At 40.3% G+C, this 24,114-nt stretch overlaps 1 protein-coding gene across 3 annotated transcripts in view; it reads right to left on the bottom strand.

The window, feature by feature from the left end:
- IQCA1 (IQ motif containing with AAA domain 1) overlaps positions 1 to 24,114 on the bottom strand; it is a 163,820-nt gene that overhangs the window by 114,800 nt on the left and 24,906 nt on the right. For all 3 annotated transcript variants that reach the window (XM_063430005.1, XM_063430004.1, XM_063430006.1), the window contains exon 6: positions 19,619 to 19,690. In XM_063430005.1, the coding sequence (XP_063286075.1) occupies positions 19,619 to 19,690 (72 nt within the window). The remainder of the gene's footprint in view (positions 1 to 19,618; positions 19,691 to 24,114) is intronic.

The following is a 24,114-nucleotide window of genomic DNA, read 5'->3' as shown; positions in this document are numbered from 1 at the left end:
TCACTGAAACTGCTATGTTTACAGCAGAAAGGGTTAATCTTAGGTGTACCTGGCACCCAGACCACTTCATTAAGCTGAAGTGGTCTGGGTGCCTATAGTGGTCCTTTAACAAGACAGTTTGGGGGGGAGGCGGAGCTGACGGCAATACTGCTCAGTTGCATCTGTTCAGAGCTCCAAGCAAATTAAGCTCAAAATTGCTAAAAAAAAAACACAGAAAACTTGATTTGAACGACCTTAAACTATCACCAACACTTACCTGAAGTCACGGAGCGTCCAAAATACAAGAAATACAAACCTGACAGACCGCCAACAACGGGCGATATTGGCAATCTGCTGTGGAGGCCACAATCCACGCTGAGGCCAATGATGGCGCCGATGTCTGATGGGCCTTCACGAACCTCCAGCGAGGAATCCCCAACGGGAGAGGCAGACCACATAGCCCGACAAGACGGCAGGGCACCACTCTCACCACCTAAAGCTCCAGGTAAGCCTCCAGTAACAGAAGACTCACTAAGGAGCCTTTTGTATGAGCTACGCCGCAACATAGTGGCCAACATCAGCCAATTCCGCAAGAAGATTAACGAGGTCTCGGAGCATCTGCATAACACCGAGCTGAACACAGCGTCCCACGAGAGCCGCATTACCTGTTTGGAACAACAGATTTCTACCCTGCAACGCTCGCAGGTGCTATCCCAAGTCTGCATGGCAACTCTGGAAGACAGGCGGAGATGGAAAAATATCAAAATAAGGCACCTGCCTGACACTATGGATGCTTTTGAATTCCCCCAACTATTTTGCAGGCTGCTCACAGTGCTGTTCATCACCAAACAAGCAAAAGCCATGTTAATAGATGACTGGTATCGCATCCCGGGCCCATCTATTGGCACTTAAGGCCCAAACAGGGATATAATCTTCAGTTTTCAACTGAATCATGACCGTGGTATGCAACCGTACACTACTCAAATTCGAGGAACACTCCCTGACCTTTTCCCCGGATCTCTCTAAGGTCACAATGGACTGGAGACGGTCTCTGAGACCGCTGAATAAAGAACATACACAACATGCCATATAGATGGGGTACTTCTTTCTGCCTTATCATTCCCAGGGACACTGGCGCACTACAGGTTGGAGAAGCATTGGAGATAGCAAATACCTTTCAGGCACTTGGGCTCTCAGCTCGTACAGCGAGCCGACAACCACTACACCTCCGTCGCCATCTGTGGTCTAGGACCCTGAAAAGATCTGACCGTTTGTGCCTGCAGCCCGTCGGAAAGAAGCATCCTCAGCCCAAGTGCCATGATAATCCCGTGACATCCACGACAGTTTACTGCCTTGGTATGTTGTTTATGTTCTTTTTGACAAGTATTTAAGTTTCTTATAATTTATTATTATTATTATTATTGCCATTTATATAGCACCAACAGATTCCTTAGCGCTTTAGAATATTATAAGAGGGGGGATTTAGCTATAAATAAGACAATTACAAGAAAACTTACAGGAATGATAGGTTGAAGAGGACCCTGCTCAAACGAGCTTACAGTCTATAGGAGGTGGGGTGTAAAGAGGAGCGTGGGAGGAGCCTGACTCAGCAACGAGGGACATCGGCGCTGAATTCAAGTAAGTCACTGAAGGGGTTTTAACCCCTTCAGCAACATGGGATGGAGAGTGGGCGTGAGAGGGGCACTGCAGGATTCTGCAGTGCCAGGAAAACGTGTTTGTTTTCCTGGCACTGGAGAGTCCCTTTAACTAACTACTTATTATTTCCACAACCACATCTCTCCAGGCTGTGACTCACACAGTCTCCAACACACTTCCTGAAAAGAAAGGTTAATTTTCAAACCTATCCTAAATGTATGTTTACATTAGAAGTCTTAGCTCCTCCTCTGTTAATTGACTAGTAGTAGTGTAAAGCTGCCTCCTGCCTAAAATTAAATAAATGTAGGATAATAATGAATAAATAATAACTTCACAGGAAGAAATAATAATACTCTCAAGCCCGCAGACTTGTCTGTACAATGAGAGAAGCTTATTTTAGGAATCTACTCTAGGACCATGTGAGTATTTTATTTTAGTCATATAATGTGTAAAAGATCCTGCATTTATTTAATAATGTTATATATTTTGTACTTTTTATTGTCCATGAGAAGCATTTGGTTGAACACTGTCTAGCATTAACAAGTAAGTTAATGCTGGCCAAAAAGGCTTAGCTGCAGAATGTGCAGAAGAGGTAGGGTTTTAGGAAGTTAGATAATAATTTAAGAAAAAATTAAGTGCCTTGTTCAAGTGCACCGAAAACGTGCATTTTATTTATTTTTTTATAATTCTTTATTTTGAAAGTGCAGACGAACATACATAAAATGACTGACATATGTTGTGGGGTTGCAAAAACGAATGAGCACAGACTTAGGGTTAAAGCACAATATGTCAAGAGAAAACTGCACATTTTTTAAGTATGATGAGTAGATATATGCTAGATAAACATGTCAGGGTGTAGCTATAACACAAGATGTACACTCAGATGAGGGAATTCCCAACAGGAAGGTCATTAGTTATGTTAGGAAGTATACAGGATTAAGTAGAGTACAGTATAACATGCTACCCTTACCACCGATACTTTTCGTTAGTAAATCTAGATATATGAAGTATATGGAGATCCCTGCACTGGAAATATAATTTACGATGGTTAATAGTTGTATAACAGAGTCTCTATCATCAGGGAGTCATCCCACACCTCGCATAGGCCACACTGTACAGCCCAGCTCCAGTCTGGATATGTTGCCATTGCTTGACCTCATGCTGTGCTTGGGAAGTCGCCATCCTACAGGCATGCAAGCTTCAGGTAGGCCCTTGCTCCTGGGTTCTCTGCCCTCCGAAGCCCAGGCCTTAAGTGGATGGGCAGCTTCAGGACCGTGGATCCTCCGTCTCCTATTACCGTAGTCACAACTCCGAGGTCGGGAAACCCGTCGGAAGCTTGAGCGGCAAGGAGGGGTTTCTTCCTTGGGGGTCTCCGGTCCGATGCAGGTTCGGAGTTCCAACATTGCAGCTTGAGTGATTGGTTGAGCTTGTGGAGCAGAGGCAGGGGATCTGCTCATGGTTTTCTCCCAAAACTTCTGGCAGATTATATCGAATCTGGCTTCGAAACTCTCCCTCCAGGTCTGGGTAGCGTGTTCTCTTGGTGCTGTATGTGTTGCACTGAGGCGGGCATTTTGGGCTCGCCATTCTGTCGGCTGGTTAGTGGGGGATTCCAGTGTTGTGAGTAGTTGAGTTTCCCCAGCTGGAACCGGGATGACGCCCACCAGTCCAAAGAAGGGGGTTGCAGGGCTTCCAAGCAGACTTTGTTGGGAGCTTACCCCTTGCTGTGAGATCGGCCGCCTCCCCCATGCACTGGGCCGCAAGCCATGCTAGGCCTCATTGTCAGACGTTGTGTGTTCTCGATGTCTCGGGTAATCTCGCTTAGTCTCGATTGCCCACTCGGTGCCAGGTAGTGTACCAGTCTATTTTGTGTTGCATCCAAAGTGGTATTGAGCAGGAAAAGCTTATTTGATGCTCGGTTATGCTGGAGCTGTTGCTGAACACGTCTGGCCATCTTGGCTGTCAGGCCCCGCCCCCCGAAAATGTGCATTTTTAATGTAGGTTTTTCCTTTAATGATACACATCTTGCACTATTCCTTGTTTTAAAAAAAAAATATATGCCAATCAAAGATGGGCAAATGCATATACTACACATCACAGCTACTTGTATTCTCCATGATAACCATGTACACAGAAAAATTTTTTAGATGGGTATATCTAGTACGCTCACAAAAATAAAGCATCAGTGGCTTAGTATCCAACAGCTCAAAATACATAGTAAAAATCAAAGAGAACGTTACCTGCGCTCTAGCCTAAATCCCCATGTACATTTAAACAAAATGGAGGCTCTTTAGTTTTATTCCAATGGCCATTTGAATATATAAGCTCACCAGCCACGTCAAGGCAAACCTCAATAGGTGAGTCCTACACTAGCCATTAGATATGCTGATATCAGCCAAGAATCTCCAGTGAGACAGGAAGGGGTATTTTATAAACCCTTTAACATTTAACCCTTTATAGGGCTTCTACACACACAATAAACTTTGCTGATATCAGACAAGAATCTCCAGTGAGACAGGAAGGGGTATTTTATAAACCCTTTCACATTTAACCCTTTATAGGGCTTCTACACATACAATAAACTTTGCTGATATCAAAGGTAAACGTCTCTAATGAGACATGAAGGAGTGTTTTATAAACCCCTACACATTTATTAACCCTAAATAGGGCTATAAAACATACAAATCACCTTGCCAGTATCAGCTAAAAGGAAAATTTATCTGAGACAGGAAGGGGTGCTGCCCCTACATACTTATAAACTCTTAATAAGACAACCATGGGGTGACTGGCAGCAATGTAACATAGCTGTGTGATACAAACATCATATACAAACACAAAAATACAGCACCACGCTTACAGCAGCAGTGGCTTGGTATCTATTGCGCTATAAATTTTTGGGAGATTTGTGTAAATGAAACCAATACAGTTCAGTTAGCTCACCAATAAAATATTATGGAAAAAGTGTACCACTGTATACGTTCATCTTCCCCATAAAGGCAGGCATATTTGTCAAGGAAGCTCATGTTCTGTAATTTTTCTGTTTTATTGAGTGACTCATACAACAGTGACCAAACATTACGTAGCCATACATGGTTGCTCAATTTGGTTGTGAAATCTATACAATAACAACTATAAATTTTACAAGGAACATTTGTTTGGCAAACTGATCTGCGAAGTCTACATGCTGAGAAGTCCCACCAAAGTGCCCCTGAAAATATCTGGATCACCAAGAGGAGAGTGCATACAGAAACCACCAGACTACTGAAATATTATTTTGTGTGCATTAAAATAATGTTATGTGCATCTTATGCTGTTTATTTATTGGAAGACATTATATTATGATGGAGCCTATTTTAAATATATGTCAGTGTTTTGGGCATAGAAAATGTTACCCTGGGTAAATTTATATACTGTACATCTTTTTGTGTTGTTGGCATATTAGCTGTGAAGAGGTAAATAGTGATCATGCAACAAAATAATATAATTGTGTGCTATTATAATGTTGATACGTTGTTATTTTGTTTATTCACTCATATATTTCATCCTGGATTTTTTATATTTGTTTGACAAATGTGTCTTTTGGTGAAAGGTTTTGGCAATACAACAGTACAGGATTTTTCTAATATTTTCTTATTGAGCTAATCTATTAATCACAATACTTCTTAAAATAAAGGAATGACTTATTATTTTTTTGCAAATTAACTATTGGTGTGCGACTGCATATTATATTTAATTGTTCACATTTTGCTGAGATTCTTTTTATTTAATTTTCAGAATCAAAACCTTGTGACTGTCTACAGTTTATTTCCACTTACATTAAAGAGTTACTCCAACCAAAACACAGTAACCCTTCCTGTATTGGTTCCCCCAATCTCCACCCCAACCCCCCCCAAAAAAAGAAAGAAAGAAAATAGCTAAAACGTTGTCAGATGTCAGGGAAGGCGGGTTGACGTAAACGTCCCAGAGAGGTGGGGGACACAGGCCACCATTGTATGTCTGGCATCAGCATGCTATGTGTTCTATTGTCAGGAGCCAAATTTGCACAGAATTCACATTAGCCAGTCCAGAACCCTTGTTCTGGGCTGACTACTAATGCCCCAATGACACAGTCGGAGGTGGAACTACACCTCCAGCTGCAGAGGGGTTAAAGTTTGGATGCTCAGAGTCTCACAGCAAAATGACACACATACAGACTCCAGACGTCCTGTCCACTTCATATCAGTGTAGTGGTCATAGTGCTTGGAGTAACTCTTTAAGAAGAATTTGATGGCAAAGCATAATATAATAACATTAATTTAAGCTTCTTTAAGCAAGGTCCTCAGCACTATTTTGTCAGTTTATAATAAAAAATAATATACTTGCTAAGTGTAGTTTTCCTTTTGATATACTGCACATTCTTAAATAAAATGTTAATGAAAAAAATTAATATGGCATTTTATAATATCAAAATATATTTCAAATAATAAAAATAGTAGTTTTCTGACTGCAGGCGAGAAAGCAATGGAGTGGGTGAAAACACATCAATGTACAGAGAACGAAGTGTAGAGTGTGAAAAGAGAAATGCCTAATTAAGAATAAAGGTATCAGGGTAGCATGAGGGTTGGGGTGAGTTAAATCCCTTGGAAGCCTTTTTGACAATATTAAAAGATGGAGTGGGCTGCAGTTTACGTGAGTGCGGTCAACAGGTAGGTGGCAGATTCTGGGAAAGTCTATTAAGTGAGAGAAGGGAAATGTAAGAAAGGATCAGACAAGGATCAGAGGGAATGTCTGATGATGTTTTCAGTAATTAGGACATGAGCCAGATTTGGGTTCTGTGGACCTTTGTATATAGCATCACACAAGCCGTATGCATGGGATTCCAATAGAGACCACCACTAAATGGAGCAAGTGTCTGTTTTCGGGTCATTAACTATACACTAGAGTTAGAAAGGTTTCCAGCTCAGGCAAGTAAATTAGAGATTATTTTCCAACCTTTAGTTTAACCCCTTAAGGACACATGACATGTGTGACATGTCATAATTCCCTTTTATTCAAGAAGTTTGGTCCTTAAGGGGTTAAAGGGACACTATAGTCACCAAAACAACTTTAACTTAATTAAGCAATTTTTGTGTATAGATCATGCCTCTGCAGTCTCACTGCTCAATTATCTGCCATTTATGAGTTAAAATAGCTTTTGTTTCTGTTTATACAGCTCTAGCCACACCTCCCCTGGCTATGATTGACACTGCCTGCATGAAAACAAAATGGTTTCATTTTCAATCAGATGTAACTTTAAAAGTTTTTATCTCCTTCTCTGTAGATTGAGCTTTAATTGCATACAAGAGGTTCCTGTAGAGTCTAGCAAGTTTTAAAAGAGCAGGAGATAAGACATTCTAAATTAAACAGAAGTTGCCATTAAGGAAGTGTAAACAATATATGACTCTTTACAGGAAGTGTTTAGGAAGGCTGTGCAAGTCACATGCAGGGAGGTGTACCTAGGGCTGCATAAACAAAGTGATTTAACTCCTAAATGGCAGAGATGTACAATAGTGGGTGGGAAAATGCCATTCAAATGAAAGTTGCAACAGTCAAGACACAAGAATAAGACAACAGGCCAAGACTCATGGCTTTGCTGTATTTCAATTTAGAAATCAACCTATAACAACAATGTTCTCCACACAGAGGTGGTAAATTTCGATGGGGAATTGAATACGCGGGTCATAGTGGTCAGATAATAATTGTGGAGGGTTTTGATCTGAAATGCCAATATTAATTATACATTTGTTGGCATACTCCAGCTTGTGCCTGCTTGCCCCAAACGTGGGAACTGGCTTCCACTCTTACTTCCCAGTTTATGTGAACTGCAAATCCCTACATGCTCATACAGCCCATACAGCCCTAATCTATTGCAAAGGCTTAAAATGCCAATTCTTTGCAACTTACAAATATCCATGAAAAAAAACAGGATCTTTTAAAACAAAACTATATCTTCTCTTTGTCCATTCTGTTATTCTCTATTCTACCAAACAGGACAGCGTTTTTATCTACCCCATAACCACACATCGTTCTTCCCCATTACACGCAAAGTAATTTCTACCCAAACTAGACATCCATTGCAAATCACTCAACATTCTGCCAGTATATACAGAGTTAAGGCAACTCAGCAGCACAAAAGAAGGTTCTCTGCGTGTTCCCTTTAAATGTTCTGTATTTGTGATATGTGACTTTGGCTCTGTTGAGAGCCGGAGAGTGGGTCATTAAACATAACATTACCCTGTAAATCAAACCGTTCTGCCCCCACGCAAACAAAGGCATAAATATTTATGCAAAGTGTCCATAACAGCTAATTTATCAGAAAGATTGTGCAGATATAAATAGAAGGCATTCAGGAAGACTGCGGAACTCGAGAGAAGCTCCCTGCCTGTGTACAAAGCCATTACACACTGTAGTGCTGGGACTCTGTCATTTTATACTGTAGTGACAATGTATCACGCTATATTAATGCCACACAGTGAGTGCCTTTCTATTACATCCTGAGCTGCTGCATTAAGTGCAAGACATTAGTTTTCAGCATATGCACATCATTTTTTCTTTTCGGTTTATATCACACATATCAGACAGTGATAAATGATATTGAAAACCACAGAAATAGATAAGAGCAATTACATTGTGTACCAAATAACCGTCGCTATCCTTTCTCTTGTTCTATTTGAGATTTCTTATTATGATTCACGGATCTAATTGCCAGGGAACAACCTTGATTATTTATAAATGGTGACATTTGTGTACCTTCAGTGGACCAACCAGTTAGACTTATTAAAGCGACACTTGCATGCCAAACTTACCTTTCCCCAATTGCTTCCTTTTATCTTCCTCTCTCAGAATCTGCTCTTCATATCTTCCTATCTAATCTAGTTTTCTTTAAAACATAAGACAAAGTAGGCACTACTTTGTATTATGCATTTTTCCTACGCTTCACCATCTTTGACCCAAGGAGGAGCTTAAGTCTGCTTCATTTCCTGTGGTCAAATAAATTTTCCCACAATACTCACCTCTCCTCCTGTGTTCTTGTGTTGCTTAATTCGCCATTCGAACATCCTGTCATTTAGACAGGGCGCCGGTGAAACTACTAAGTTTCGTCCTAATAGATGACTTCAGTTTGTATTTTCGTGTTAGGATGAAATGTGTGCATTTTGCTCAGTTCAAAATTTAATTTGAATGAATGAAATTCAGATCCGATTCGTGCCACAGCTACATCTTGCAGCCGCTTAGTAGATAACCTTCTAATTCCCACAAGGATCAGGGAGCTATCTACTAAAAGGCTGAAAGAGCAAAATTGCTAGTAGGGGCATTTGGGAGATTTTAATCTGCCTTATGCTAAAATGGGGTTCATATTGACTCTCATAGAATGACAGCGGACATGGGGGGAGATAGCCGGTAGCTTCCTCCTTGTAATAAACTAAACGAACAAACGAAAAGGTCTTCCTTTGTTAGTTTGAAATTTCTATTCATTCATTCGAGTTCTGATGAATGAATAGCCGAAATTCCCGCCCAAATTTCGGAAAATAGCGAATGCCCAACTGTTCAACTGGGCATGCACAAGAATTTCATAGCGCTATCTAGTGTGGGCAGATGACATGTCCCACAGGGCCTTTATCAGCCCACACAGAGATGGCAACACCCAGGACCTAGGTCCCGGCATAAAATAATGATTTAAAAAAAGGTGAAATAAGGGGGCCTTGGGGCATTTGGGGATGACTAGGGGGACAGTAAAATGTATTGCAGTCGAGAGGGGAGTTAAAAAAACCAAACAGATGCGGCCACGACAGTGTCTAATCACCTCAAAATTGCCACGTTTGGCTAACGTATAATCACCTGGTATAATTTGAGCCCATATGCACTCGAGTTTGCTGACTATTTCACTGTACAGTCAAGGCTCAGCGGTGTTGCAGTCTATTTGGGTGTCCTACATGTAGAAGCCAATTAAGTTTTTCCACTCTAGTATGAGACTCTTGATTTACATAGCAATCCCTTCCAATCCCCCTTAGGGCCTGTTGGACCTTATGGCCCACACTGATAGCCTGCTATGCATGAGGGTCCTTTTCCGCTTCACAGATACATTTGTAATAAATGTGCTCCTCTGTAAACTGGACCACTTAAGCACTACCCTGTTATTTAAGCTGCTGCTGCTGGTTGCTGCTCCATTTTGAACTCTAAACCGGATGACTCTGAGTCTAGGTGCATACCAGATGACTTGTCAACTTTTTAAACCAGCTGCATTAGAAAACAAGCCATAGCATGCTGTAACTAAACTACAGTCAGGTCCATAAATATTGGGACATCAACACAATTTTAATCTTTTTGGCTCTATACAATGAAATGAAATGAACAAGATGTGCTTGAACTGAAGACTTTCAGCTTTAATTTGAGGGTGTTTACATCCAAATCAGGTGAACGGTGTAGGAATTACAACAGTTTGTATATGTGCCTCCCACTTTTCAAGGGACCAAAAGTAATGGGACAATTGGCTGCTCAGCTGTTCCATGGCCAGGTGCATGTTATTCCCTCATTATCCCATTTACAAGGAGCAGATAAAAGGTCCAGAGTTCATTTCAGGTGTGCTATTTGCATTTGTTGCATTTGTTGCTGTCAACTCTCAATATGAGATCCAAAGAGCTGTCACTATCAGTGAAGCAAGCCATCATAAGGCTGAAAAAAACAAAACAAACCCATCAGAGAAATAGCAAAAACATTAGGTGTGGCCAAATCAACTGTTTGGAACATCCTTAAAAAGAAAGAAAGCACCGGTTAGCTCAGCAACACCAAAAGACCCGGAAGACCACGGAAAACAACTGTGGTGGATGACCGAAGAATTATTTTCCTAGTGAAGAAAAAACCCTTCACAACAGTTGGCCAGATCAAGAACACTCTCCAGGAGGTAGGTGTATGTGTATCAAAGTCAACAATCAAGAGAAGACTTCACCAGAGTGAATACAGAAGGTTCGCCACAAGATGTAAACCATTGGTGAGCCTCAAAAACAGGAAGGCCAGATTAGAGTTTGCCAAACAACATCTAAAAAAGCCTTCACAGTTCTGGAACAACATCTTATGGACAGATGAGACCAAGATCAACTTGTACCAGAGTGATGGGAAGAGAAGAGTATGGAGAAGGAAAGGAACTGCTCATGATCCAAAGCATACCACCTCATCAGTGAAGCATGGTGGCGGTAGTGTCATGGCGTGGGCATGTATGGCTGCCAATTGAACTGGTTCTTTTGTATTTATTGATGATGCGACTGCTAACAAAAGCAGCAGGATGAATTCTGAAGTGTTTAGGGCAATATTATCTGCTTATATTCAGCCAAATGCTTCCGAACTCATTGGACGGCGCTTCACAGTGCAGATGGACAATGACCCGAAGCATACTGCAAAAGCAACCAAAGAGTTTTTTAAAGGAAAGAAGTGGAATGTTATGCAATGGCCAAGTCAATCACCTGACCTGAATCTGATTGAGCATGCATTTCACTTGATGAAGACAAAACTGAAGGGAAAATGCCCCAAGAACAAGCAGGAACTGAAGACAGTTGCAGTAGAGGCCTGGCAGAGCATCACCAGGGATGAAACCCAGCGTCTGGTGATGTCTATGCATTCCAGACTTCAGGCTGAAATTGACTGCAAAGGATTTGCAACCATGTATTAAAAAGTGAAAGTTTGATTTATGACTGTTAATCTGTCCCATTACTTTTGGTCCCTTAAAACATGGGAGGCACATATACAAACTGTTGTAATTCCTACACCGTTCACCTGATTTGGATGTAAATACCCTCAAATTAAAGCTGAAAGTCTGCAGTTAAAGCACATCTTGTTTGTTTCATTTCAAACCCATTGTGTTGGTGTATAGAGCCAAAAAGATTAGAATTGTGTCGATGTCCCAATATTTATGGACCTAACTGTAACTCTGCAGACACCCTCCATATAGATGGCTCTAGCTCTACACTGTTGATACCAACTTGGATTTATACCTAAGATGTAAAGTTGTTGCACACCTATGGATGACAGTACACATGTTCACATGTTTCATATCCTGCTCTGCATTTAGCCGAATTATGGGTTGCACATTTTAAACGTGAAGCCTAGGACATCTCAGTAGGTGTGCAGAGTGTAGGACATAAAGATAAGTGATGAGAAATAACATTGTCAACTGAATAATATCTGCAAGTAAGCTTGGTTTACAATATTAACCACCCAACACCTCTCCATAAATAGTTGGAAGTTAAGTTGAAAAAGATGACATGAAGAGAAGAGAGTGGGCATCCATGCCATGGCTTTTTAAAAATTGAAAACAGTATAGGCATTTGCCTGCCTGTATCCACAGTAACCTTCAGAGTCCTACAAAGTACTTCAAGTCACAGTGCTGAAATCTACAAAAAATGAAATTTACATAGCTCTGCTGTATACACTGCTCTCAGTTGAACGTTTTATTGGATAGACCATATTATCTCTCTCAATGGCCCATGGACGTTTACAATATACAAAAACATTTCCATAGCATAAGTAGGTAGGTAGCGTATCATTCAGTGATGTAGATAGAGGCTCATCTCTTTAGGTTTTGTCACTATTCCCATTAAAGCAGAATTGTGAAATGTCTTAACCCTGAACTGTATGTGTGCCTTGAGACTGGGATGGGAAGAACTTCCGTAAGTACACTGTCAGCTTTGTAGCTATTTCCTACAAGTGACACTCTGACAAAATCAGCAGCAATGCATTTGCTAGTGGCAGACACTTTTCTTTCTCTGCATATTACAAATAATTAAATCCAGTTGATTGTTAGAAGCAATTACACACAAGAGCAATACACATAAGGGTTAAGTTGTCTTTTCCATATCGAATTATCATGGAATAACAAAAATCCACTTAAGCAATTGAGTGAGCAATAAGAACCACATGTGTATCCCTATTTCACCATCCATTGACGGCCTGGGGTCAGGATCATCAGCTCTTTCACTACTTGAGGGCTCACAGGCATCTAAGTCTTCGATTAGCCTATAAATTGGGACATCTTACTTCTTTTTATTCTATTTTGTAATGGAAGATTAAATAATGAGTCACAGAATTCACATAAGGAGCAGTATATTGTCATAAAAGCAGAACAGGTGATAATAATGCCCAATTTAATAGGAAGATATATAAAATGGACATATTGCTAAAAGAGGAGAACTACTTTTTAAATAGGTTGGGAAATATATTGTATAAATAATAGATATGAGTATTTTGGATAGATAGAGGAAATCGACAACTTACATAAAAATGTAGGTATGTAGGTGTACCCACAAAGATACACATAGTCACATATAAGCAAACCGTGCTGGTTAGCAATTGTAGAAGAAACAAATAAACAAATTTAAAGGAACGCAATATGGAGATCATGATACGCCAAATTAAAGAGTATGCGGCCACTTTAATGGCACTTTGTAAATTAGTTCATCCCAGATATGCAGAGAGTGCATGGGGTTGAATATTTTTCTTACTCTGCATTTTTCTGTCTCGTATGGCTGCTATTTATCTCGCTTGATTTCCTGGCTGTGATTGGATATAGTTTACATGACTTCAGTGAGGACAGGTCAGCTCTTTTCTATGGTTTGTATGTTCACAAATCCAGGAAAATCAAGACCACTGAATGATTAGAGATACTAAATAGGAGTGATGGCCATTTTCACAGATTGTAGTTTTTTGACCATGTCCATTTCTTTGTGCCTCTTTTTAACTTCATCTGTCCCTTGCTGAATCTTTTTGTCTCTGATGGTCTCCCTCTGTTAATGGCTTTGTTATTTTCTATCTCTGAAATCTAGAAACCTCAGAGTTACACAAATCGCCAGGAGGCCCAACATGAATTGTGTCGGGCGATTTCAGTCACTCTGCTTAGTGTGAATTCCACCAGAACCCTATGGTGAAGTTCAAACCCCCACAGTGCGGCTGCTAAAGGTTACAAAAAGAACTATGAAATATCTCCCAGTGAGATCCTGCAGAGATATTGACAATGTCTGCGTTCATCAGATCAAAAGATTAATTTCTGCCCAAGTTTCATTAAATCTTGTTTTGATGTCTGTATGTCTTGCCCTTTATCTCATTCAATCATAAGATTTACTAACTACCATAGCATGGATTGCAGTAAATAAACCATGATTATAATAACTTCAATATCTTTCTAATCACACTCCCAGGAACTAAGAAAGACTTATACATATGCAAATATTTGATAAAAAGGCACAACCTTCTTCAGCATCTATGTTATCACTACCTACAGTACATTGAAAAACACTGTGGCTAATTCATACTTGATGTGCAACTGATCATATGCTTATATGTTTTTCTTATGTGGCTGTCCAAAAATAAAGATTTCTTTTTAAAAAAGGCACAAGCTTCGACCCGAACGGTACCAATCTCGACGCTGTCCTGACCCGATACACTGGACTCCGGCCTCTTGAGGCCCACAGGCCTGGCTGGCATTGAAGGGACGGCCGCTCTCCAGACGCCACATCTTACACCTCGCAGCACTCCCCCCGCTTCCCCCCCTCTGGACCGGGGGGGTCATCCCGGTCCCAGGAGACCACACACCGCTCCTCCATAGCGGCAAGGAGCTACTGCACGTGAGAGTCCCTACGTGGCTCCCAAAATGGCGGCGCCCACAGCCGACACCCTCTTTGCCTCGACCCTGCGTAAGCTGGATGAAATACTTGCGAGACAAAAGCATGTACACACCTCGGAGGCACTGATATCAGTGACTTACAAACTTCAAACCACCTCGCCCACCCCTGACGAAAAGAAAACTGAGGCACCGGAGAACCCGACTACCTGCGAGGTGGACGCCCTGGAGCCAAGGTACAACTAAGCACCCAAGGCCCAACACCCTGAGAGTAAAACCTGCAGCCAACTGGGGCCCAGCTAGGGTGCAGAGACTGGGGACTTTGAACAGCCTACCTCCACAAAATAGCACCAGGTGAACTGCCTGAACACCTACGCAACACATGCCTCTCCACGGGGAATATACACCCAACAACCCAGCAAGCTCCCGGTAAATCAGGAATCGGATGAAAGGGCAAGAACTCAAGGAGGCATTTACATGTCTCACTCACCAAGCGGTGGACTCCTGTATTCAGTGTAATATTTAGCGCAATATCAGTTTAATCTTGCTTCAGACAGCCCCTCTTGTTTATTTTTCTTTCGCCCAGCATGGCACAATTAAATATAATAGCATAGACCAGACATACTGTATTGAAGGCATAACACTGTACAATCAGACATAAAGATAGGAGCGGTTAGCCATGTTTTGTAATGCAATGTACTAGCCTGACCGCTAATCTTAATGTGACTACTGGGTGAAACACATCTGTGAACCAAGCTACTGTTCTCCCTTGTTTTTATAAGCTTAAAATATTATCCTGTTTACATAACTACATTTAAAAAAAAAAAGTGCAATGTCTTTAATGCTATATGATTAAGCGTGAAAACCAACCTGGTTGCACCAGCTATTGTGGCAGTGCAAATCCACATGTTAAACCTCTGCACAAACAAAATAAAGAATAAAAAAAAAAAAAAAGACACAAGCTTCTAACTTTATTTTTTGTATAGTAGATATAATAGGTTAAAAATTACTATTGAACAACTGCAGAACCAATCACTATCTTTTAAAACCCTAGTGAGATATAACTAAAATATCAATAATGTTCCCCATACACTCCTTTATTCAAGGGAAACTGTAATTTGTATTCCTATTGAATAAATAAAACATTTACTATTTCATCCTGTGTGCTATGTTGTAATGCAAATATATACATTAATACATCTCTTGAGTGTAACTCCTAGTTTCCCATTGTTCAATGGAAACAGCCATCTTTAAGTACTCTTTAGTCAGAAGCAAAACTTATGTGCCAAGATCGTGCACAATTTGAACAAATAGATAACAATAAATGAAGGGGCAATTAGTTCTCATAAAAACAAAACCCAGTGCAACACAAACAAACCCAAATGTAATGTCACTTCTTTACACTCTTAAAGCACTTAATGAGAAAACAATACAAAAAAAGGTGATGGCGTACACGATGGTTATAGTTACCTCCTGTACAAAGGTAAGTATATTATTATTATTGTATTATTTATATAGCACCAGCAAAATTCCGTAGCACTGTACAATGGGTGGACTAACAGACACGTAATTGTAACCAGACAAATGGACGCACAGGAACAGAGGGGTTGAGGGCCCTGCTGAATGAGCTTCATGCTAGAGATATTTAATCTATTGATACAGTAGTAGGTATATAGCATATATAGTACACAAATAAAAAACCTTCATAGTGTAGTATGTTGGCTAATACAAAGTAACACAGATGGTTATTGAAAAAACTGACAATTTTTTGAGTCTATAAGTCGGCTCTAAACTTAATCAGCATCACATCAAACTGGAGATTTGCTTGAAGAGCTTGGTTCAAAGGCACATCCACTGGAACTTAAAAATATTTTGTTCTTGAAGATAAGTAGCCAGGAACCAAACTAATAAAGTCTAAAATTAATTTTATTAAACAAACAGTAAAATAAAAGTAAATGGACATTAGGTAGACTATATATGAACTGTAGAAAAAATGTATAGATAGGTCAAATAAAATAATATAAATAGTAAATAGCAAAAAATATAAAAATGGGCAGCTTCACATAGTATATGAGCGACTGATATAGATGAATAGACTATATAACCACAATGATAACCTTGTATTCTATATGCACCTGAGGAAGACCAATGGAATGGACGAAATGCATTTTGCAACCTGTGTATTTTCTGGTATTTTATCTTACTTTTATTTTTCTGTTTGTTTAATGACATTCATTTTATTCTTTATTACTTTGGGACCTGCCACTGACCAAAGTTATGTAAAGAATCACAGTTGTATAAATTATATTTATCGCCATTATATCCTGAACCAACGTGTCAGGAAAACAGAGGTGATGGTCCTCCAGGATTATGCCCTTATATATTTTTTTCTTTTCTTAAATATAGCTGTATCACTGCTTGCACTACCACTCAGATTTTATTAGGCCCATCAAATTCTGCATCTCCAGGCCCTAAATCTGTCACTGCAATGTGTCACAGAGAAACATAGCTTTCTAGTAGTACGTAATTCAATTTATTTTGTGCTCTACGGATGGTTTTGTTTTTTATTAGAGGATTACCTTTAAAATAGTGTTTGTACGCCTATATATTATAGCTCCCTTTCTCACCTCCCTTCCTTCAGCACATCCTCCTTCTGCTTGTCAAAGGCAGATTAATAAGTGTGATAATTCATTCTTGTGTGCAGCGTACCTGGGCAGGCCTGAGCTATCCCTCATTTACTATGTAAGACAAATGATCAGAAAAGCACGAAGTGGTGCAGCTGTCTCTCAATCCATCATTGCACACACACTCAGATACAGGCAAGGCTGCTCAGTGCATCCCACGGGGTCCCAGCAAAGTTTATCTGGCAGCAGAACTGCTCATAACCCAGGGATCAGCCTCCACACACATCTGCCAAAATCACTTTTCCCCTCACACAAAGGCCCGGCATTGCTTGAGCAGGGATTGCCTAGACAGGTTCAGATCTGAGGTCTGATCTACAACTCTCCATAATTAAAGGAAAGCACTCAACCAAATAACACGGTTGTTATTATAGCTTTGTCTCATAATGTAGTCCACATGTAGTACATGTGTTGTGATTAAAGACCGAACGAAAAAGCAACAATACAGATGTAGTCTTTGTTACTGCACCTTTTCCATGATCCATTAATATATACTTTGTGTTTCCATAAGGTGAAATCAAATAAACAGCGTATTGCGATCAGGTTTATTATAAAACATTACACAAGCATTTGATTTTAATGGGAGGTGTACTGTGTCAGACATTAGAAGTTGTAATTGTAAATCTATTCGTAAAACGATGAATTTCCCAATCATTGAAATGAGACCAGTCAAGACCCCATTGACTAGAAAAGACTCAGTTCCAAAGTGAAGTTGGAAAGAATTCAATATAGAGAAAACAATGGCTGCAGTGAATTCCACTACAACCAACAGGACCGCCACTCTTTCCAATGAAACTCAACAGAGTCTCATGGACCAGGGAATCCTGCAATATGGAGCAAATGTCTTTTCCCACTTTACACCTAAGCTCACTTAATGAATATCCCAGATGACAATGGCAGATTGTCCCTACTAACTGTTCAAGAGGTGAGCTCACTCCAAGAGGCGAACTGACTTTTACAATTCTAAAATATTGTGTACCTAAGGAAGTCGATTTTATTCTACAAAACAAGTAGCACTTGTTGATAAAGCGCAATAACTGACGGGTGAGAATATGCAGTGATGATTATAACTATATAATTATAACAATATATATTATGTGTTTTGAAAAAAAGTGTGTGTCTTAATTTTCTCTTTCTCCTAATTACTGTATGTCAAGCCTCAGGGGATATTGAAGGAGAAACGTGATCAGTACTGTTTAAAATGACAAACCTGCTGCTATATAGATAAACAGCGATGGATATGTTAGTAAAGATCAATTTCAATGTATACACACAGAGTTATACTGATTTATTTTCCTTTATTTCCACATTATATGTGTTCCCATATAAACCTTGACAAATGTGCAACTCCAAAACTATTTGGTGTGCTTAGTAAAGTTTTTAAAGTACAAGATATAGATTATGTCCCTTTTTGACTGTTCACACACAACTCCTGTGTGGAAAACTTCTCTGATCTGGTAAACCAGCGACCTGTAAAATTGTTTCGACAGGCACCATGAGGTTCTTTAGAAAGGAGTATGCAACTTTCAAAATTAATGCCTGATACCGTATGTGGTACATGTGCTCTCTGACTGCTACCCATGTGTAATGGGCAATACATATGTAGGTTAAGTCAGCATTATACACTGATTATATTATTAAGCCAAAAAATTGCAAGAAAATAAGGAGTTTGCTTTGCATTCAGCTGTGGGTAACAGGTTGTGAATGTGAGTTAATCCTTATTAAATATACCCTTTCAATCTCTAAGCTATCACTTTTATCTGAAAACCTCCAAGAAGAGATATCAAATAGTGCCTGTTGAGGTTCTGTAAGTTTGGCAAAAAGTACCTGAAAGAATTTCAAGAATGTTTCATAGTAATATAAATGTATGGTTAAACAATTGTACTCAAACACTGTAGAGTGTGAATCTTTGTGACAGATAATTAGTATCGAGATCAATGAGTCAAAGTCAACCAATGATCTTCCCAAACACTGACCTAACTGTGATTCTCCATTTTGATATGATTACTCCTCCCAGCAGAAAGTTGACAAAACAAACAACTGAATTTATACATTATGGTGGTAAAACTGTAGCAAATGTATAAATTAAAAGATACCCTTATCTAAAAAATGCTATTTGGTTCTCTGAGATGAGCGATGCATGAGAGTCCATCTGTAGCGACCATATTTGTAGTTCAATATTACATATGGAGTTGGATGTCTCTGTAACAGCGAAGACTAGTAGTGTAGTGAGAAGTAAATGTAATAGCTAAATTACTGAAGAGGTACGTTTGATTAAGCTATATAAATGCCAAAAATAATAAGAAGAAGAACCAAATGTATAGATTACACAAAAATACTGTTAGACCTGAGTTGTATTGCACGATTTGATTGACTTTATTCCTGTAAACTTTAGAAAATAGATGTATTGTAATAAAAACATGTTTCAATGTGCATGAATGAAATTTAGAACTATCTTCAATCAGTAACATAGGGTAGTCCTAAACATGTCCTATATATTGAATAGATAGGCCCCTGATTATTATTAATTATAGTAAAGATGTGATCCTAACAAAGCATTCCTATGGACAGGTTTTTAATTCTTGTTTCCTTCTCTTCCTTAATCATCATAAAAAGGAGAAAGTGAATTTTGCATTGTTAGACACTGTAATACGTAGAGAAATGTGTCCTCTAGTCAACCTACCATGCCCAGGAAAACCATTTCCTCTTCTCTTAACTGCTTGGTTTTCTTTCTTTGGATAAAGCCGCGCCAGACCTGTGATGTGAACGGAAAATCAGTATGGTGTATGGATACAGCAGCAATCGAGGCAGTTTCCTGCTCTGATGGGCAAGCAGGGGTGTAGGAAAGCACACAGGAAGGGAGTGTGAGGTGGACTAGGGCATTACTGTACAAATAAAGTCACTGACATTTCTCAGGCCTTTAATATTGGCTAGATATGTGACTAGGCAGAGTTCGCTACACAGGGAATTATGATGACTTGACAAGGGACATTGCACAATTTATGTTAAACAAAAAGCCAAGCTGAAAAAAAGATATATATTTTTTCCAATTTGGATATTCTGGCCCAAACTTTGCAATTACCTTGTCGACGCTCCCCAGTTTCCTGGTTAACTAAATACAGCCATGGAGCTCCTTATTGTCATGTGTGTGATTATACATGCGATATATGTCAATAAAACAATCATATTAGTAACAATTTTGACAATTTGTATTGCATTCAGAAAGTATACAGACCCCTTCATTTTGTAGCCTTATGCTACAAGTGTTTACATTTTTTTCACTTCAATCTACACCAAATACCCTATGACAAAGCAAAAAAAAATAAAAAAAATTTTGAATACCGTAATTTGTCAATTAAAAAAAAAAAAAAAAGCAAAACTGAAATTTCAAATTGACATAATTATTCAGGCCCTTTGCTAATACATTTGAAATTTAGCTCAGATACATCTCATTTATCTGGATCATCTTTGAGATGCCTCTATACATTGATGGGAGTCCATCTGCGACAAATTCAATTGATTGGACATATTTTTTGGAAAGACACACACCTGTCTATTTTTTTTGTATTTTTTTTTTCGTTTTGTCATTATGGGCTATTGAGTAAGTACAGAATGATGTGGAAAAAATAATATTTAAACAATTATTGCAGCATTAAAAGTGTTTTTTTTTTTTTTTAAATGAAGGGATTCTTTGTACAGTGCTACATAATCAGGATTATTCCCTAAAGTGTCGGGAACTCAATGTAAATTCAAAGTAAATTTCAAGTTTTAGGTCACAATAATCAAAAATGGAAAAAGTCAGTTATGTTTTTAGTTCTACTATTCTGGTCTAAAACACAGCATTCACCTTTAAATTCCTGACAATTTACACTCGTGTAATATATGCGAATGTGCTACATAGTTCCCATAATGCTCTGATGGGCAGTAGGTGTTGTGGGAGTACACAGATCACGTTTGGAACACCTCTGTGACCCAGCGACCACATCTGGATAGAAATGGAATAATGTGTTCCAGAGCTTCAGTTCAGAAGTTTGGCGTTTAGTGGCCCCTTCATGTTAAGTGCCCAAATGGGAATTGTATGTGTGGATAAGGTCTGCTAACTTTTTAATAAAAACAATAATCATCATAAAAATCTCACTAAGGGGCTGCTATGGCTTTCAGGGGGATACAATTGACATATTGTGAAATACTATGATATACAAGATACATGGTATTCACACTATGGTCCGTCACTCCTAGTATTGTTAAACTCCAGTATATTCGGAAATATAAATACGACAGGGTTTATTCAATGAACCAGAAGGAGTGGCAAATTAACAAGGCAGCTGCAACCTTTAGGTTTGAAATAGCTAAATTGGGGGAAAAAAAATATATTTAGCGCAGGTAGTTTGGTTATATCACACTGTCTATTCCCCAGCAGTCCAGGTGTAGTGAACAAAACCATATCAGGGTGTTTCATTGAAGTGTGAACTGCTGTGAAATCAAAGTAAATTTCAAATTTGTCAAGTCAGTTATGTTTTCGGTTTTCGGATTTTTGCCTAAGATGTGAAATACACTTTGATTTTACTCAGAATTCATGGAAATTCACACTTGGGTGAATAACTCTATAATTGTTTCTTGTGTGGCGGTTGGTATAGGTGAACCAATACAGTCCACAAGATAGACATAAAGGATTTGATGACGGGGGGCGTGGCCGACAGCCGAGGTGAACGGACGCATGGAGTGAGAGCTCCCGGTCCGAAACAGCCATAGCGTGAATTTAAAGCAGCTTTTACCCCCCAATACACGGCGAAAAACGGCTAAGCCTTACCTCTTCTGCCTCTCATGTCTCCAGCAAAACAGACAAAGCTGACGGATTCGATCCGCTCGACGAAAAGAGACCGGTCGCGGCCGGTGCAAGATGGTGGCAACGAGGAGCTGGAGGCATCAGAGGCCTCAAACCCTCACATGGAGACCGAGGAGCAGCGTTACACCGACGCTCCAGTCACGGAGAAGAGGCTGTATGCAATGTTGCAGGACTTTAGACTCAGCCTACAATCTGACTTGAGAAAAGCCACAAACGATATAAAAAAGGAGGTAGCAGATCTGGGAGAAAGAACTAACAACCTGGAAGCACGCACTGATGACATCTGCGCAGCACAAGACACGCTAGCAGATACTGGGCAAGCACTGGTGGAAGAACAACAGTTCCTGAAACGGAAAATGGCGGACATGGAAGACCGCTCGCGCAGAAACAATGTGCGCTTTCGCGGAATCTCAGAAGGTGTCACAAGAGAACAACTACCTCACTACCTGTTGTCTCTGTGCAAGTCCCTAGTACCAGAAATAACTGACCAAGACTGGCTGATGGACCGTGCCCACAGGCTACCGAAGCCGCAAAATCTGCGACAAGATACGCCACGCGATGTAGTAGCACGTTTTCACTACTACAAGACCAAGGACACTCTTTTACAAGCGGCAAGGAAACTGCCTGCGATGCCTGAACCATATACAGGAGTTCAATTATACGCAGACTTGTCGGCTATGACTATGAGCAGGAGGAGGGAGTTCATTAATGTTACCAAGACATTGCGGAACAACGACATACAATACAGATGGGGCTACCCGACGAAGCTACTCATTTGGAGGAACGCCAAGACACACACCGTCAACGAGCCGGAGGTGGGAATGCGCTTACTAAAGGAATGGGGCCTGTTCCCGCTAGCGCCACAAGACGCTTCAACCGCAGTATCCCCGACAAGGCCGCAAGCGGAATGGCAGATGGCGGGCTCACCGCGTAGGAAGGACTGACAATGCGGGACGTGTTTCAGCGCGGACTTGCCGTTGTCCCATGGCGACTATTGAACGATAAGAGACACTCTGATCCATGATTAACCCTCTGATCTCTGACATGCTATAGTAAATGGTTTGTGAGTATATATATGTCTGTACCGTGATAACGTATGTATCTTCTATGCTACACCCTGGTACCAGGGTTGCGGGATTTAAAAGGCGTGGGGTATACCCGAACCCACATTATCCAAGTGGAAAGAGATTTAGGGCAGACGCAAGGGGACGGGAGCCACATAGCTACCACAATAGATGCAGCACGAGGGGGGCACACGACAACCATACATCAGGAATGCTGAGCTATGTTAGGTCATGTCAGCGCAATGTCCAGAGGGTGACGGGACAGAAGTTAGGGAATTAAATACCACTATTCAGCGGGTATTCCCCTATTATTTCAGACACTGTTAAAGGGTAAATGCATAACCTCAAGAAATAAGGCTGTTATACACTCGGCCTAAAACCTTAGGTACGACCCCAGGATGAGACGTGCGAGGGGTACTGTTTACCCACTCACACCTCACCCACGTAGAGCGCTGTTCTTTTCAAGGGCGCTTTGTATATACTTTGGTTATTTTATGTCCTCTCCCCCGTACCTGTTTACTACTTTTTCCTTCCCCTTTCCAAACCCTGGAATAATTCCATGCCACGTGTCACAAGACTCGAAAGACACATCAAGGTCCCGTCACAAATTCACACCCTACCAAGATCATGGCTGATTCCCTAACTGTACTCACATTAAATGTTAAAGGCCTCAACAGCCCTCACAAAAGGAGGCTAGCGGTGCGAGAAATGACCAAATCCAAAGCAGCGATAATTAACCTACAAGAGACGCATTTTTGTATTAAAAATCCCCCAAAATTTAATATCAAGTCCTACCCCCAAAGTTACCATGCTATGTCCGCAACTAAAGCCAAAGGTGTTGCCATCTTTTTTCACAAAGATTGGGCTTTTACACCGTCCGCCCAGTATGCTAGCAAAGATGGGAGAATATTAATACTAGTGGGTTCCCTGAACGGCCTGTCGGTAACTATAGCCTCCATCTACGCGCCCAACAATAAGCAAAAAACTTTCCTCAACACGGTGTTCCGAAAGGTTAACAAGTTCAGAGTAGGTCACACAATCATATGCGGGGACTTTAACTGTGCTCCGGACCCCAGTGTTGACGTCAAAAGAGAAGGTGACAGGCAACCACAACAACTCTCACTCTCCCTAGGCCTGCACTTTAGGAACTTGATGCATGTGCATGACTTCTATGACACCTGGAGGGGGCTTAACCCAAGCGGGAGAGACTATACATTTTACTCACCGGTCCATAGGACTTACACAAGAATTGATCTATGTTTACTAGAT

The sequence above is a fragment of the Pelobates fuscus genome, chromosome 8 (genome assembly GCF_036172605.1).
Source record: "Pelobates fuscus isolate aPelFus1 chromosome 8, aPelFus1.pri, whole genome shotgun sequence".
NCBI lineage: Eukaryota > Metazoa > Chordata > Amphibia > Anura > Pelobatidae > Pelobates > Pelobates fuscus.
The sequence above is the reverse complement of the archived record's forward strand: the minus strand, read 5'-3'. Positions and strand labels throughout refer to the sequence as shown.